Source organism: Phoxinus phoxinus (genome assembly GCF_949152265.1).
Source record: "Phoxinus phoxinus genome assembly, chromosome: 25".
NCBI classification, from domain to species: Eukaryota; Metazoa; Chordata; class Actinopteri; order Cypriniformes; family Leuciscidae; genus Phoxinus; species Phoxinus phoxinus.
The window spans coordinates 20,026,981-20,046,066 of record NC_136900.1 but is presented as its reverse complement, the minus strand read 5'-3'; the positions used below and the strand labels follow the sequence as shown (position 1 = coordinate 20,046,066).

Genomic DNA, 19,086 nt, shown 5'->3' with positions numbered 1-19,086 from the left:
GGTTTTGTGCTGGTCTACTTTCTGCTCTGATTTGCAGCAAGGAGGGCCTGCCACGATGGGCGGCAGGGCAGATTTAGGGCCCGGTGTGATGGCTTTACGACCAGGCTCCCCCCAGGAGACCTTTGTGCCCATTGAGTGGAACTCATTGAGGAGTGGAGGGCGGCAGACACTGGCACACAAGTGCAGTCTGTCCTGAAGAGATGGGCCAGAGAGTGAGAGTGAGAGACATATCCACAAACCAAAAGGCAAGGCCAAGTGGAGAGAAATATTCCGTCTTTAGAAAAGATCACGGAGAGTAGAGCCAGCAAAAGAAAAGAAGTGTAGCCTTTTGAGAAACAGTGTTCAAAGAAAAACAAGAGAACATGAAGGTGGACAAGAATGAGCTACAGTATATGGCTATGTTCCAGTCCTACAGCATCATAGACATAATAACATGTTAGAAAGTCATTAATACTTCTAAAGACTTAGAATACAACAACAAGAAAGTAGAAAAATAAGTTTTTCAGAAAAATAAGCACTCAGATTATAATGGCTGAATAAGTGTACATTCATGTATGTACGTAAACACACACCTGCTTCAGCGAGGCCCTCACTCAGCATCAGCTATAGAGCCCTGCATTTCAGCCCGAGCCCGACGGGCCCCGACTTATTTACGCCCCTAGGGCCGGGCTTCGGGCCAATTTTCACGTCATAGTTCACACGCGGGCCGGGCCTCGGGCCTGTTTTAGGCTTATCCTTCTTTTTATAGCCTATTTCAGACATGTATTAAAATTAAATATGAGAAGTTGACGATGGAAAAACAAACATAGAAAGACGTTTTAAACCTATCACACTGACATGACTGACACATGACAGTCTGCTCGCGCTCGCGCTCACACACACGCACGCACACAGGTTTCCCGGCGGCACGACCCAAGCGCATTCTCGATTTAACGATTCTCAGCGCAGCTGGAATAGTTAAAGAAAAAATTACGACTGGATTAAAACCTTCCACTGTGGATGCTCGATGCTGTGCTCTGTGAGAGACTGTTCTTAGCCATGTTAGGGGGCTGTCTTGTTGGTTTTCGTTTGAAAACGACTTTATTTTCATCAGTCTGTTGGAAACTATTGGAAATAACAATGGTCATGTTCTGTAGTGAAGACTTGATTTTTAAGGTAAGATAATCTGCATGTTTGTTTTTAATTTAATGCCATTTATTTGATTTGATTAGATTGTAGGCTATAGCTCATTTCGTTTACGAGCGCTGTTGCGACTGTGAGCAGCAGAGCAGTTTGCCTCAGCTTTTAAAAAATGAAAATAAACGTTTAAACTATAACTGTCTATGTGTGATATGGTTAAGGTGTTTTATGGATTTTATTGTAGCCGAGTAAAGTGTTGATTTGAGAGGCTAACGTAAATGGATCAAACATGTTTAACTCGCTGTCGGCTGCTTGGTCGTCAATAAAAAAACAAAAAGAAACCGAACATTTGTCTAAATTAACTTTATAAAGAAATGAAAAGAAACATAACTAACAAAACGGAACTATTTTAATGGCTGCAAATAGTTTGCCCTAGGCCAGGCTACAGCTGTGTAGCCTATATAAAAAAAAAAAAAAAAAAAAACGGGTTCGGGTCGGGCTCGGGCTGATAATTATGATGAGCTGTCGGACACGGGCCGGGCTAGGGCCTGAGCGTCTCGGGCCAGGGCCGGGCTAGGGCCTAGATTTGAGGCCCGTGCAGGGCTCTAATCAGCTATAGGTTATAATGGCTGAATAAGTGTACATATACTTAAACACACACCTGCTTCAGCTAGGTCCTCTCGCAGCATCAGCTATAGTTGACTGTTCAGCTGCAAGTGTTGTCCTCACCTGCCTGGCCAAAGCCACCTCAATCCCACACCTTAGACCATCACACATCATCACGTAATGATATTACCTGTCTGTTTGGAGCCTGACACAGATAGAGCAGGACTGTTTTTAACTGGAGTAAGGAGAAACCAACTCGATCTCATTGCAATTCATACGTATTTAACGAGGTGGCTAATTCGTATGAATTTATACAACCTCACCTGTACAAATTTGTACGTTTTTTGCGAAATCGTACATATTTTAGGAGTTGCCCAATTTATTGAATTCATACGAATGACCTAGCCCTGACCCCACCCCTAAACCTACCCATCACTGGGGTTTAGACAAATCGTACGAATTCATACGAATTGGTCGTGACACAGCGTTGGAGAAACACACCAGTCCTTGCTTTACCATCATCACACTGGTGCAATGAAAAGCACATGGAATTTTTTTTTTTTGAGAGTATATATGTAACTCTTATTTTTAAATTCGAATAATTTCAGATTAATGTAAGCAGTATTTTTTTTATTGATTTGTTTAAGTATCATTATTCATTTAAATTAGTCTCGTGTCATCATTAAATTGCATTTTTTTTCTAAAATCATATACTATTGTTTGTTATTATTTATAAATGATAAAAACACTAGTTCAGATTAATTTAAGCAGTATTATTTATTTATGTTATGTACTGCACTATACTATTATTTATGTATGTACTGTTACTCAATTTATGCATTATACTCATATATATTATTATAGTTCACCTATTGTAATTTATAATATAATGTATAGCAAACATTTATATACTTATTAATATAACATTTTCAGATTTTAGAAATTAAGCATTATTTATTTAATTTAGTCTTGTATATTATCAATAAATTGGATAATACTTATGTTAGGCTCTATTTTCTATTTCCCCCTAACAAATCTAAGGGGGTTAAACCTACAAATCACAGAAAACATTCTGCATTTTCAAAAAACATTACTTAGTATGATTTACAAGCTGTTTTCCTCATGAGGACCTACAAAAAATGTCCCCACAAGGACAAGAATTTTGGATAATGCCATCTTTGTGGGGTAACGTAGGTCCCCATGATATACCTGAACCACACACACACACACACACACACACACACGATGCAACTACTACTTCATTTCCGTAGATTAAGCAGGTTGCTGAGTGTCTGATCCAGCATTTATTCTCCATAAATCATGTCATAGAGTGAATGCACCGAACCAGCTATTTTAGATGTTGCATAAGCAATCCTACTATCTGTGATCTAATGTGCATTTAAGGCCCTCTCTGAGAACTCAGTGTTGATAGATAGCTGTTAAATGCTTATAGCAAGCATGTTCCTCAGAAAATAGATCTAGGATCAGCACCTTCCTGCCCCAGTCTACAGTATCATAGCAATCGCAAAAAAAACACACATGTCTGTTCTCAGATCAGTATAACTGCTCTACTGTGAGGCACTTCTGTAAAAACAGTTAGGCTGAGGCTTGTTATTCAGAATTAGCAATTTGTTAATGCTCGTTTAATGGCCCCACCGCTGACATTTCACTGAAACCGAAAACAATCCTGCCTCTAACAAGCCGTAGTTGTGAATGAAAAGGTTATGAAGTGCCTTCAGTCCTCCTCCTAGATTCCAAATAAATGGCTCCGCTGCAGTCAAGCAAAACATACTTTGTATAAGGAAAAAGCTTGGGGAATAACACCTCTATTCACATGTTTATGGCTTATTAGGTTTAGAAACAAAATGGTGATTTTCTCCCAATGTGCAGTTATGTAATACATTTTATCATACAAATCGTATAAATGCGAGGCGGTTCCCAGAAAGTGAACAGCAGGAATGTTCTCATCATCCCGCACATGCGCTTGAACAGGTCGAACGTCGGGTACCTTTCACTCCATGCATACTTGCAGGAAGAAGTGGAACTATTGAACGGGAGCTTGTCTACTGCATCCCAGCCGCCATCACACACACCTCTCAAGTGTTCACAAAGCACTGCATGGACCATGATATTTATGTAACATGCACTCAAAAACCATATGTCTGCAATGCCCTGTTTGTGCCGCCATGTTGCTATTATTACTAGGCATTTTTGCCGCTGGATGTTTTATTTGTGGCCGGTGGAATTGTTCATAGCTTCTGAAAGTCTGATGATTTGGACAAATGATTTGGAAACACCCACAACACGCCACTAATGGTCTCTGTTGCACATGATGCCAGTGGTTTGTTCACTTCAAGTCACTGTGAACAAGTCACTATGATTCTTCTCAGAATCTTGCAGGGAAGTTTTTAACCTACAGAATGTTCTCCAATGGTTATTTTTTACAATAGAATATTTTATTTGATAGAATCGATTGAAAACTAGGTTAAAAGAGGGTAACCTTGATTTTGCCAAGTAGGACGTGTTCCTGGATCAACATATTTTGTTAATCCTGGAACAACGTTTCTGTCCGAAAACTTAGTCCTAATCATATCCCTAACCCTAAGTATCCTTCGGCCATCCGCGTTCCGCGACGGACCGCTCGCTGTCCGTGTGACATAATTTTCTTCGTCAGGAGGACGGTGCGTGCACAACAGTGCATGTGTGAGTGACTTGAGCACTTGAAAACAAAGTCCACGAGATACTGTGCACGGTCCAAGAAAGTATACTTTGAAATGTTCGCGTGTTCAACTGCGCTCGAGATGGAGAGCAGAACTCAGAAAATGAAGTATACCTTGGACTTACCCATAAGTTATCCCTAAAATCAAAGGGAAATGATAGGTGAATAGCACCGATGTAGAAGCACCTTGTACGCCTAAACCCGACAAAATTGTCCCTCAAATCTGATTGGTGATTGAAATGTTGTTCCAGGATCAGGAACATGTTGTACTTGCATGGTGAAATCACGTTTACCGTTAAAGGAGACAAGAATGCAGTCGTACAATCTTCGTTTCAATTCAACCAATTGAGACGGACACTGCATTTCCATTAATATCCTCGGGACAAATCCAGTTGCAACATATTGGACCTCATTGATGAAACACAAGCAGAAGTTTCTGTAAAAACAATAAATTCATAGCAAGAATTTACACAAGAATACACACAATTTAAACAGAAAAATACCTGAACTAACGATCAGGAGTAATAAAAGCAGGGATGTTAGCTGTATTTTTCAGTAGCATGAAGCCTTGCTGTTTTCAATATAAAGTAGCATTTACAGTAACAAGCTGTTTTTTGTGGTTGTTGTTTTGTTTCGTGTTTTTATCCTAAAAAGAAGTGTATTTTCTGTGCCCAAGTGAGCTGAGGAAATAATCAAACTGGAAAAACAGCTGGGCTAGTCATTCCACTGAAAAATGTATAGCTAGCATAACTGCTTTTATGCTAGTTACTCCTGATCAGCAGTTTGTAGGTCAGGTATTTTTTCTTTTTCAGATCTCTTAAGACACTCTCTAGAGATTCACTCTCATAAAATGTCTCTCTTTCCCAAGTAGCACTGGGAAGTCTGATCTTTTTGATGTGCTGTCACCTTTTCTGACATGCTTTTCGATTTTTTTAACCAAAAACATGCAGCTGTTTTTTCAAGTAAATTCTTATGATATATCAAAGATCTGTATATAAAATATCTGATATTTATATAATTGAATACACATTGCCCACTTAAATAAACTTATGAAAAAGAAGCGCACTTAATTGTATCGAATGTGCATTTGAAGTGCACTTCAAATCCTAAAAGTACTTAATAAAAGACCACTTAAAGAAAGTACACTCATGGCTGTTTATGAAACGGGGAAAGCTAACATAGCTGTTTTTTGTTAGCAACTTGTAGTGTTGTATACAGTACATACTAAATATAAGCTTAACAGTAGCTTAACTGCTGTAAAAGTTGGTTCTGGATTTCGCACTGACACCTGCTGGTGTGGATGGATGGCAGTATTGCTATGCGGCTGCTAATGGTGCATTCCAATCCGTATACTTTTGCAGTATTCTAAGATTTTTTGTAGTATAAATAGTGATATTAGTGTGTTCACACACTGAAAATTCCCAAAAGAAAAAGTACACTTTAAATACCCGGGAGATGCACTTAATTAACCGGAAAACAAAAACAAATTATGGAATGTTGGACACTTCATGCACTCGACTGTCACAGGTTTATTTACCGCTGCAATTTACCAATCAGACTCCAATGCTGAATGACAAAATAACCATAGAAAATTCATACAATAAACGGTTGAGTACACACACTAGTGCATAGTGCGTTTGGAATGTCTTTTGGGACGCAACTTTGTCCTGAGCATGTAAAGCTAATATATTCACATCTGTCAGTAGACTGGTAGGTTATGGTTAGATATTAGTGTTCAGGTTAGTAATAAGTTGACGTGTAGTTGCCAAGTTACTTGAACTACAGGGATTCTAGTCAGTAGAATGTCTGTTGGGGACCAACAAAATAAAGTGTTAGCAGATATTAAGCAGACAGTCTACTAATACTCGACTGCTAGTCGACATGTAGTTGCAAAGTTACTTATAGTTAGTAGAATGTCTACAGTGGACTATCGAAATAAAGTGTTACCAAAAAGCTCTTTGAGAACTACATTTCTCACTGATCTTTTCACCTACCAAACCTCACAAAACAGCTCTCCGATCAGATCAAAGATCTGCCACAAGGCTCAAATGATCCTTTGGCTTTGTGTGTTTAGGTCGGATTGACTGATAGATTGTGGCAGTGGAATGATTTGTCCCTGGTTGTCAGCGCCACTCATCATTAACACGTCATCCCACCTGGCTGTTGTTGCCCTCCAACGGCTCCCTGCGGAACCACCGTCACAGAAGCTGTTGTGGGAAGCTGAGTGGGAAGGGCCTCGGCGTTTCATCGCAGGCACAGGCCCTTTGTGTGGTTGTTCTGGGAAAAATGACTCAGCCAACACTGGCAGACATTTTGCTGTGAGCCTTGTGCTTCATTCAGAGTCACTATTGTGATTGAGAGATTACATTTCATGATGGCAATTCAACAAGACCCATTATAAATATTAAAATTAAAAATTATTTAGTTGTGTCACCAATGAAGCTATATTTGTGGTTTTTGAGGGGTGTTTGTCACCCTCTAAAGGACTGATAAGGTATCACAACTACTAGTTTATGTAGTACACTACTGTTTGAAACATTTGTTGTTAAATAATGTGTTTTACATACTATACTAGTTGAATACAGTGTGTGCAGTATGTAGTCAGCTGAAAGATTCTCATTTTAGAAACAGTAGTGATTGTCACTGTGAGATATCCAGTGTGTCGTCCCTTCACATCACATGGGTGACTGACCATTCGCACGTGTCACTGTATTAACAAAGTCTCCCCAACATGGATAAAGCGGAGTTGCTGAATAATGGGAAAAGAAAAGGTTAATTACTGAAGGAACATCTTGCAGAAGGACTGCGATTGTCCTCGTTCATTAGCAAAGACACAGAGCACCAAATTAGAGTTGTTCGGTTGCCCAGGTCCTTTCTTTACCTGCTCATTTTGTCTTGTTTGAACAAGGAAATTAGCATTGAAAGTTGGTTGTACTGCTTTAACTTTGAATTACAGCCAGGCCCTTGCAGAATATATAATATAATGTAATGTAAAATAATATAGTGCTATAGTTAGTGCTGTCTAATTGAGATAAATCACATCTAATATAAAAGTTAGTAAATATATATATATATAGACACATATATTATATATTTACAAACTTTTATGTTAGGGGAGACAAATAATCGATTTGACAGCACCAAATAATATACTATAATATATAATATAATGAATATTGTTATATTTATATTGTATTAATTACCAAAGCAGTACGGTGAACATTGCAAAATAGTATATATATATATAAATAAATAGTAATATCTGAAATATATATGGAAATATAAAGTAATTTTATTTATATTTGTTCTTATATATGTATATATAATTAAGTAAATGTAAATAAAAGTAAATCATTAAAAGATATATAAATATATAAACTCAATACTCAAGTCTCAAATTCACATTTTGAGTGATTCACAAATTCACATTCAAATTCACATTTTCAAATTCACATACAAATTCACAAATTCACAATTCACCAGGATATCTGGAATCAGTTCAATATCATTATTGATAATAGCTGATTTTTAAAATGTAACAGGATTGAACAGGATGTTTTCCTTTAAAACCCTGCAAACATTTCGCTGTCAAAGCTCCCGAGGGTACTTGTTTAATTAAATTATGTGTTTGACCATGTTTGTAACCGGAAAACGTCCAGCTCTAGAATTTAAAAGCACTGATTATTGGCATATTTTATATATTTATGTGGTCTGATTGTACCCGCAATATGTGATAATGTCTACAAAATTCAATTGTACACCTAAAGGACAGCCAGAGGAGTGATAGTCAACAGGAAGCTTCCATCCACCGCCTTCAGCACATTGATTGAGACACATAATGCTTAGTAAACCGCGAAACGCATGTATCAGAGGTGCTGAGCGGTCATTCGATTAAACCTTAAAATGTCTTTTAAAATTTCAGGCCGGTCAAAGGATGTACAAATCCATAAACTACAATGAGATTTTTATTGATTGATGTGGGTCCTGGTGCTACTAAGATTACAGTCAGAATGTAATAACCCTGTGCAGACCGCCAGATAGAAATCTAGCCAGTTAGCAGGAACATGTATGCTAAGCTTCAAATTATAAAAGATTTTAGTTTTAGGAAGATTTATTTATTTATTATATTATATTCCACTTGTTTTTTTATATTATTTATTATATATAATACATTGTAAATTATACATATTTTATGTAATTAAATCAGTGCTGTCAAATCGATGAATCGCATCTAACATAAACGTTATATATATTATATGCGATTAATCGATTCGACGGCACTAAATTAAATCCATACAAATTGGGGTCACTGGTCATTAACTGTGATGTATTTAAATATATTTTGAATATTTACATTTAAGCAACTTTAGCATTATAAATGTGCAGTTACAAATATATTGGTATTTAAATATATTGGACCTGCACAGTGGGTATATAAAAGATTATGTAGTATATTATATAGTATAAATTATAGACTAGTTTACATTTTACATTATGTAGGAATATAGGTTTTTGCTATCCTTGCAGGGACATTGGTTTCCTCAAATCCTGAAGCACACACACACACACACACACACACAGGCTCTCGATGGTTAAAAGGACCTGTTTCTTTGGTTTCTGCAAGGCCTTTGGGTTACGGAGATAAGACAGTAGCTGGAGGACATGGAAGCAGCTGTGTGTGTGTGTGTGTGTGTGTGTGTGTGTGTGTGTGTGTGTGTGTGTGTGTGTGTGTGTGTGTGTGTGTGTGTGTGTGTGTGTGTGTGTGTGTGTGTGTGTGTGTGTGTAGGAGTCTGACTGTCATTTCACGTTAGATGGTTTGGCTTCTGTGTCTTTCCTGTGATCTTCCTCCAATTTTCCTTGGTATGAACTTTCTGTAGTTCTGTACACAAAATGAACTGAACAAAAACAAATCTTTATTGTTATTTCATCAAATTGTCTTCACTCAGAGCACGCTGGAGAAAAACCACAAGCGTTTTGTCTCCCTTTATTATCGGGCTTGATGTGAAGCTGAGCATCATTGTTTAGGGTTTGTGGCACTCGTGTTGGCAGATGATGTAATTGGGATTAAACTGAAAAGCCTTATGGGAGTTGGCAGGAGTACACAAACAATGGCTCGGGGAAATGAAAAAGGGAAGACCAGGCCACATTCATTAACAATAGGGCTGCCCCCAAATAGTCGACTAAATGTTAGTCGATATGAAGAGGGCTTGGTCGAATACATTTTCATTAGTCGGTTAGTCGCAAAAAAAAAAAATCACGTGAAAAATTTACGCAATCAAGGGCTGCGCACAATGCGCAGTCATTGTATGACATGACATCAAAGCAACGAGAGATCAAAGAGATCTATGGTGGTAACTAAAATAAACATATTTCGTTTATATTTCATATTTTATATTTCTTCTTCTCACCGATTCCTGATGGTTTAGAGAGGACAATTACTCGAGTCGCCCCGTGTAGTTTCAACGAATAGTACAACGGCGAGCGCGTCAAGTATAATTCTCCTCGACCGTTTGGAGAGGCGCGCGCGCAGTCAGCGGAGACTCGCGCTCGTGCGGACGCGTCGAGTATAAACAAGGCTTTAGCCCTGCAGGAGGGTGAGCCCGAACCGAAAAAGGAAAAGCAGGCCGAGATATCCATGCTGATGCCCATTGATGAGGAGGAGCATGCAGAAGAGATGAACTAAAAATGTACTTGGCAAATAAAACAAAAGGTTGATTCGGGACCATTGGATAGGTGGCAATTTTTTTTACATCGATTTCCAAAGCTCGCTAAAGCAGCTAAACGCCTCCACTGTATCGCTTCCACATCCACTCCATCAGAGCGCATCTTTTCAAAGGCCGGCTTCATTGTGAACAAGTCGAGATCTTCCCAACAATGTGGACAAGCTGGTGTTCCTCTCACATAATATGAAAAAAATAAAATCGAATTGAAAGCTTAGGTAATAATGCTTAATTTCCTTTTTGTAGTGTTTCTGTTTGCTATCCGTTAGGCTATAAAATAAAAACAACAACGGGTGTTTTATTTTATAACGGGTATAGGCTGTACAAAATTAAATACATATTATTTTTATTTATTCGTTTTTATATAGCCTAATGCAGAAGTTGTTTTTTATTCTGTAAGAAAAATTAGTCTGATGTTTGCAATTTGTTGTTTCAGTTAACTCATCCGTCGTCTTAATGGCAGTTTGCGGCTTTGCTCTGATATTTTTGATTTGTATTAGTGTTCTTTAAATTAGCCTATTTGTTCCACATTTTGTCTTAAATATAGTTTAATTGTTCTAAACAATTTAATCAAATACTTAGGCTGTTGATTTGTTTGCAGCCTTCTTTTTTATTCTAAGTTTTGGCGTTGTGCGATGTCCCGTACATTTATTAAATTGTTCGGTTTTGTTAATTTTCCTTTTGAACAATATAAAAATTCTATTAATTTTCCACTGTATTTTATTTTTATACCAAACAGCGTTTTTGATACAGTATTTATTTTTTTTGTTTTTTTTTGCCTTGTTTTGTAGGCCTAAGTTACTAATAAGTTTATTTAATTTATTTTAAAGAACGAATTTTATTTTATTTTATTCAAAACTGACATGTAACTGTTACAGTTTGTATTTTTTTGATAATAAATTATTAAAATGCGCAGGCAGTCTGATTGCCGTTTTATGTTATAATTAGCCTATAACGTGCACGCGCTGTATGCTTTACTATTCTGTTTTAAGCGCTTCATTTTCCTTTTGAACGCGCTAATATCATGCTTTAGCATTTTCTGTCATATGGAAGTGTTAAACTTCAACTTGGACTATACCTTTCCTTGTATATACGCAAGTTTTATATTAATATCATAAATGAACGATTATTCGACTAATTGCTAAAATGCAGGAGTGTTAGTCGACTAGGAATATCTTTAGTCGGGGGCAGCCCTAATTAACAATGACCTCCCATTTAGTGGGCATGAAACATTGTTCTTGATTTTCGATCCAAGCAAGACAGGTCTTTTAATATATTTGCATATTTATATTGTTGACAACATTGCTTTACATATATGTATGTATATCCACTGAACAAAATTATAAATGCAACACTTTTGTTTTTGCCCCCATTTTTCATGAGCTGAACTCAAAGATCTAAGACTTTTTCTATGTACACAAAAGGCCTATTTCTCTCAAATTTGGTTCACAAATCTGTCTAAATCTGTGTTAGTGAGCACTTCTCCTTTGCCGAGATGATCCATCCACCTCACAGGTGTGGCATATCAAGACGCTGATTAGACAGCATGATTATTGCACAGGTGTGCCTTAGGCTGTCCACATTAAATGTGCAGTTTTATCACACAGCACAATGCCACAGATGTCGCAAGTTTTGACGGAGTGTGCAATTGGCATGCTGACTGCAGGAATGTCCACCTGAGTCACTTCCTTTTTCCTTGTAAATTGGTGTAGATTAAAAATCATATATTTTTTATCAGTGTTAACAAAGGACTAATTTGGGGATATTTGGTGCACAGCATAGTTTGGAGTGTGTGTGTACTATTATCTTATCAGTTTTAATGCAGATTAATGTGGCGCTAACAAACTACAGCCCTCAAGGGGACGATAGAGTTAATTTGTCTGTACCATTAAACAGGATGTGCTGTTGTGGAGTTAGCTAACTATGGCTGCTTCCGAAATTGCATCTTGATTAAGTGCTTTTTTTGAATAAGTAATTACATAGCGACCTCTAAAAATGTACGTTCTATATAGTATGAATTTAATCTGGATGTATTACATTCGCCATGTTTTCATTATCATGTATCCTACCAGTGTCAGTTGCATTGCTTTACTCACTGTCATTCACAAATCCTCTCCCGTGGCCTCATGGGATAGTAAAGTGTACATCATATGCACACTTCAGAATCTCACCGGAAATAGTAGGTCATCCAGGTACTTTTTGCTTTCGGACATACTTCTTGTCACATGACTACTATATAGTAGGGAAGTATGCGATTTAGGATGCAGCCTTTTAACTTTTTCTGCAAGATTATTTTCTTTGCTGCTCCGCTCTGCCATGACAGTTTTCAGTTTGACCTGCAAGAGAAATTGAAAAAGTAAGACCTTTTACACTTAAGCATTAGTATATGCTCACCATGTAATCATCAATTCTGTTGTTTATTTGTGGTGGATCAGGTAAAAACTGGGACCTGAGCGCCGCTCTCAATGACTATGAGCAGCTCCGGCAGGTCCACACGGCCAACCTGCCCCACGTCTTCAATGAGGGCCGTTTCTACAAGCAGCCGGAGCGTAGCGGCACCCCGCAGCACATCAGCAAGCCTGAGCAATGCCCCCCAAAACAAGAGGACAACACTCAGGGTGAGCAGAGCTCTCTATCGTTTTGACTTATTGGTGTTATTTCTCCATATTTTCTCTTGTACCAGTTTAAAGTCGGCATGAAATGAAAATGTCTATTTTCTAAATACGTAATTGATCTGATTGTGAACAATACATTCATGTTTCATTTTATAAATATTTTTGACCTTGTAAAGTTTCATCAAAATGTCAGAACGGTGAAGTGACAGACTTCTCTTTGGTGACGTATACTGGACTTCTCCAATAATTTTCTAACAATCGACATCAAACTCACATTCAGATCTGCCTTCATCCAGTCAACAATTTGATGAATTGAACCAAGTCCCCGCCCTACATTTTCTTCTTTTTCAATAATCAGTTTCACACGAATGTACATCACTGTAAAGAAAGAAATGTCTGTCACAACTCCTATTTCATTGTGACTTCAATATGCAGAGATACTATAAGTTAGCCATTTGTAGGTTGGTTTCTTTGAGAAGTGTAAACACTGTGGCTCTGTTTGTTTGGGAACAGCCCGGCAACAACATTGGCTTAACCAATAGCATGAGTATGGGGCGAAGGAAAATAACATAAGAGGTATAGAAGGGGTGGAATAATAATTGTACATTTAATTGATTTTTTAAAAAATTATTATATAATATATAATTATTGTATAATATATAAGCAAAATTAGCATAAAAACATTTCTTTTATGTATTTATTTTTATATTTTGCAGTGATGATTCATAAGCATTACAAGACTAAGAGCATTGATTAAGATAGTAAATGCAGTTTTAATTAAAAAAAGAGAAAAATGGATTTTAAACATTAAAAGACCAGGAACATTTATTAAGAAAGTGAATCTTGTCTGTTTTTATTTCACATCTCTTGCCCCTCTCTCTCTCTCTCTCTCTCTCTCTCTCTCTCTCTCTCTCTTCTAGAGAAGCGTCTGTCTCGGGGCATTTCCCATGCCAGCTCTGCCATCATGTCTCTGGCGCGGCTGCAGGTTTCAGGGGATTGTGCCAGGGAGCAGTTCCCCCTAGAGATGCCCATCTACACATTCCAGCTGCCCGACCTGAGCGTGTACAGCGAGGACTTCCGCAGCTTCATCGAGCGAGACCTCATCGAGCAATCCACCATGGTGGCCCTGGAGCAAGCCGGTAAACCACAAACACTGCGCTCAGATCAGTGACGGAGCGAATACAAAGCCTAGCCTTTCATTACAGTGATGATAAACACAGGTTTATGATCAGTACTATTGTCAGCTTGGATTGCACAAGATTAACTAGATTGCTAGAATCAATGCAACACAACCGCAACAGAATTAAACTAATCCCTGATCTTGGATCAACTGCAAATCCAAGCGGACCAATGAACAAAAACATGCACTTACCAAATAACATAGCTCATGCCAACACCAAAATTTAAGATTTCAACGGATAGTTCACCCAAAAATAAATGTCTGTCATCATTAAAATATCCATATTGATATATCCATACAAGTATGGATCAATGACATGACTCTTTATTTATTTATTTTTAACTTTGTCTATTACATTTAAGGCATGTAGTACATTCAACTAATAATAAAAAAATAATGATAATCATAAAACAGGAAATTATATAATAAAAGACCCCATACTGACCCCAAAGTCAAAGTCAATAAGTCTCTTAAAAGTTAGTTTTATGAAAAGGAAAGGTTAGTTTAAATTTAACATTAAATAAAATATTTTTAAAAATGACCTTGAAATAGATTTTTTTTTTAATGATTATGATGCACTTACAAGTTTTCAGGGTGTAAGAAAAAATGTTTCCTTTATATAATTACACCACTTTGCATTTTTAGAGTCATTAAACTGAATATTTTCTTGAATGTGGTACAAAACCATATGTAACCAACAAAGTTTCTAAGAAGCACATATGTTTTAAACTAGATTTAAACTACAACCCCAAATCCAGAAATGTTGGGACATTTTGTAAAATGCAATACAATCAAGAATCTCTTTAACCTTCATTTAACTGACAACGGTACAAAGAAAATATTTTAAAAATGTGCACTGACCATCTTAATTGTATTTAGTAAATATAAACAAACTTTTGATTTTGATGGCTGCAACACTCCAAAAAAGTTGGGACAGATGCTAAAAAGTGAAAAGCTTATATAATATCCAAGTTAAGACTCTTTTTACACAGTCCACAATAAGTAGTAAAAGGTGAGTGTATTGTGATTGAGTGTAAAATCAATGCAAGCAAAGATGGGTCATGGCTCATGGGTCCTTTTCTAGATTTGGGCTTGTATATAGTTAATTAGCAAAAGATCAAATATTACAAGGTGCATTTCCAGTCTGTGCAAGCAAAATAATACGTAATAGCAATATGTTAACTGGTTGGAAATGGCCTCGGGACTTTGGAAAAGCTTTTGGACTGTGGGAGGAAGACCCTGTCCCAAGGGAGGGCTGAGGATAGAGGCACTGACGTTCCCTTGCAGTGAGCTTCACCAGCTCTAGAGAAAAGAGTGGGTGATAGGTCAATGCCCAGTGCAAACCGCCTCAGGGCCGAGCGCTTGTAGAGGACTACTTATTCTGTTACTGCATGCCATGAAAAAAAAAAAAAAGCTTGAGCTACTCACTGCAGTTGTTGTTCACTCAGATGTAAAAAAGTAAGACCTTTTCACCGGTATAATGTTAGCGTACCTAAAAACGCCACCCACACTGCTGAGAGGGACTGTTAGATATTAGATTTGTACTGCACACTTTCCTCTCAATGACTAATTAAACACAGAACAAAAACACAGCGGTGAGAAAGCAGCAGTTAAGAAAGCATCCGATCATGAAGAGGATACGTTTGCACAAGCTCTGCAATTCGGCACTCCAATAAAGTCACGTCATGTTTATTTAGGGACCACTTGATTACAATAGTTTGCTTTAAAACAAGCAGCTATATAGCCTATAGTATTGTATTATATAACATTTCAAAAACAGTTTCACTGTCTCTTTCAATTATAATTACAACCTACATTTCTACTATAAACAGGCTTGGGAGGGTTACTTTAAAAATGTATTCCGTTACAGTTACAAATGACTTCATAGAAGAAGTATTCAGTAACGTAATCCAAGTACCACAATATGAAAGTAATGTAATCTGATTACTTTTGGATTGCTTCAAGGTCAAATATTATATAAAAAATAAAAAATAAACTTTTATTTTTTAAGAATTTCAAACCTACTCTATCAAGCAGCGCTTAATATAGTGTTATTATTGTCAAAATACTGATTTATTTAATTTAAAATGAAACCATTGTAATCCTGAAAGTATTCCCCCTTTTTTTCAAAATGTAACTATAATCTTATTACGTTTTTTTGACGTAACTTTAACAAATGACAGTTACTGGATTTTTGTATCCTGATTACATAACGCCGTTACATGTATTCCGTTACTCCCCAACCCTGACTATAAAGCGGCTCTCTAGTGTTCATGTCTGACCTTGATGGACAAAATAATGCTTTGCAAAAAATAAAGATGGAAGATGGCGAACGAATGACAAGGAGGCACAAAAAAATTATATAAAGTACACAAGAGTATATACAAGCATTAGTTGGTTGTTAGTCGCACACACTCAAAACCGTGAGTGTTTCTGCTTTCACGACCGTTTTCAGGCCTTCCCGTTGAGGTCTCTCCAGAGCTGGAAAGTTTTTCTAATATTAACGCGGGTCCTAAAGCTCTTGCCTGATCATGACCCTTCTGACCCTTCTTTTTCCAGCGATATTCCTCTGAGCTTTTCTCTTTTGTTATGTCTCTCAGCCATCTCTCTTTCTACAGTCTTCAAATCTCCCTCTTGCTCAGCTCACTTTCACCTCCCATTATGAGTGGACACGTCCTCCTGATTGGCTATAAGTTTGTTATGGTTCTCGGTCCAATCCACTTTCAACAGATTCTTGCACCTTTAAAGGTAGGGTAGGCAATTTTCAGAGCGGCTAGCATTAGCAAATTAGCTTTGAAAGCATGAGATCCCTTCAGAGCTTCTCCAAAGCCACACCTACTTTAATGTCACGGGTTTCCATATCTTCAAATGACAGTAGTTATGGGATGAATGCAGCATAAGCTTGTTGTTTTGGTTTCAGGAGGAACTGTAAAAGGTGGCAAACAAAAATTCGGACCGAATGCAATGATTGGACAAACATTTTATGGTCCTACGTCTTCCACAGACAATATATATGCATATAAATTTGGTTTTGCTATCAGGGTGGGGAAGATCTTTCTTTTTTTTTTCTTTTTTTTTTACAAATTGCCTACCCTGCCTTTAACCAAAGATAATTGCCAGTAGGCCTATGACCAGTAACTCTATAAAGTTTAAGACTAAGTTTTAGCTTTGAGAGTGTGATGGAATGTTGAGTGGTGTTTATTAATCCATGTTTAAGTAATGTCAGCGTGTTTAAACCGTTCCGTAGGTCGTTTGAACTGGTGGTCCACCATGTGCACCAGCTGTAAGAAGCTATTACCGTTAGCCACAACAGGAGACGGCAACTGCCTTCTGCATGCAGCTTCTTTAGGTGAGACTTTCACAATTCACATTCATTCTCAAACGTCACATGTATTACATGAACACCTGTAACATCTGGACTGAAGAGAAGTGTTCAGTGTCAGATTTAATGTGATGTTCCTTTAATTAGAAATACAAGATACATATGGTGTCGTATGTCTGACTGTCCATGTGTTCCAGGAATGTGGGGCTTCCATGACCGGGATCTGGTGCTGCGGAAGAGTCTGTATGCCATGATGAAGAGCGGAGCAGAGAGAGAAGCTCTGAAGAGGAGGTGGAGGTGGCAGCAGACTCAACAGAACAAAGAGGTTGGCAACTATCCAGCTAACAAAAATATGTTCTAAGAACATTTTGCTAGCGTAAGTTTTGAAAATGTTACTTTGACTTTTCTTTGAACGTTCAAAACGTCCATGTTAAAAAAAAGAAAAAAAAAGAATGTTTTTTCTTTTGTTATGCGAACATAAGGCGAACATTACATTTGATAATTTTGGAAACATTATTAGAACGTTACTTTTAAATGTTCTCTGGACATTCTGAAACAAGTAGTAATATAAATTGTTAAAAAGTTGGACGGACGTTTTGAGAACATTATTAAAGACCACATAACTTATGAACATTTAAGATACTGGAAGAACGTTTGTTCATAAATTTCTCTCCAAAAGTTATAAGCAATTAAAAATATATTTGTACTTATAAACTAGAGTTGTGTGTATCTCTTAAACCCCTCACACAAGGGCTCAGCTATGCAGTAGTTTGTTGTTCTTTTGTCTCTTTTCTTTTTTTAAACAACGGGCCGGGCCAGTGTTGCCACCTTGTGGACAAAGTAGTTATTGCAAAAAAATGTTTTTTTTCATAATCAAGGTGTATGTGCGAGAAAACGCTGGCTGCGAACATGTTATGCCAATGTAGCCTAATATACGTGTAAAAACTGAGGTATACTTTGAGGAATTTTTGCTTTTTTTTATAGTATAGCTGAGAGAGGACAGGAAGCGAAGTGGGAGAGAGAGGGGGGCGGGGTCACAAACCGGGACTCGAACTTGGGTCACCCGAAGCGCAACCGCGCTACATGTTGGAGTATTGCCTTTGCCCGTCAACATTTTTAAATGAATATAATTAGCATCACCATTATCATTTTCTTTCTGGTCTAAATTACTACTACTTCTGTTATAGATATCGACAGTTATAAGAGAACAAAATCAAGTCCTTTTTTTTGCCATTTTACACCTAGGCTATTACAAGTTTTTGCTATTTTAGCATCTGTTAAACAAGGCCTCAGACATAAAAATAATACTTTTTTGATTTAACATTCAAAACATATGCTAATCCCAAAGGATTCAAAAAAATGGTATAGATAAACTGCCACTTCCCTCACTGTACTAAATAGCAGCACTGCATGTTATGCCATCACTGTGTTCGTGATGGTTTTTGTCGACGTTTACATTCCTTTTAGTTCTCGATTTGCTTAGCTGCCTACTTAGATAATACAAACTCAATAAATGCACTTCTTGCAAGTACTTTGGTAAGAAGCTGTCTGCCAAGTGAGTAGCGTAAACATTAGCCTGCAGTTCATAATGGCTTTCCCCATAAACACCCCTGCTGATTAGCTTGTGCGTTTCCTCCACAGCTTTTAGCGTAAGAGCTTATTGCTGTAACAGCATACCGGAGGACAGACAATCAGCAGTGTGATCGATAGCAGATCCTTGAATTTTTTATTATTAGCGGTACTGTTTTCATTGTCCTGAAGGCCCAGAGCTCTTGAATCAGCCTTTGCTGAATGAGGATCACTGA

The 19,086-nt window shown here is 37.4% G+C and overlaps 1 protein-coding gene across 4 annotated transcripts in view; it reads left to right on the top strand.

Moving 5' to 3' along the window:
* Positions 1-19,086, top strand: part of otud7a (OTU deubiquitinase 7A) — a 79,881-nt gene that overhangs the window by 38,314 nt on the left and 22,481 nt on the right. For all 4 annotated transcript variants that reach the window (XM_079603254.1, XM_079603256.1, XM_079603257.1 and 1 more), the window contains exons 4-7: positions 12,600-12,782; positions 13,700-13,918; positions 17,207-17,308; positions 17,479-17,606. In XM_079603254.1, the coding sequence (XP_079459380.1) occupies positions 12,600-12,782; positions 13,700-13,918; positions 17,207-17,308; positions 17,479-17,606 (632 nt within the window). The remainder of the gene's footprint in view (positions 1-12,599; positions 12,783-13,699; positions 13,919-17,206; positions 17,309-17,478; positions 17,607-19,086) is intronic.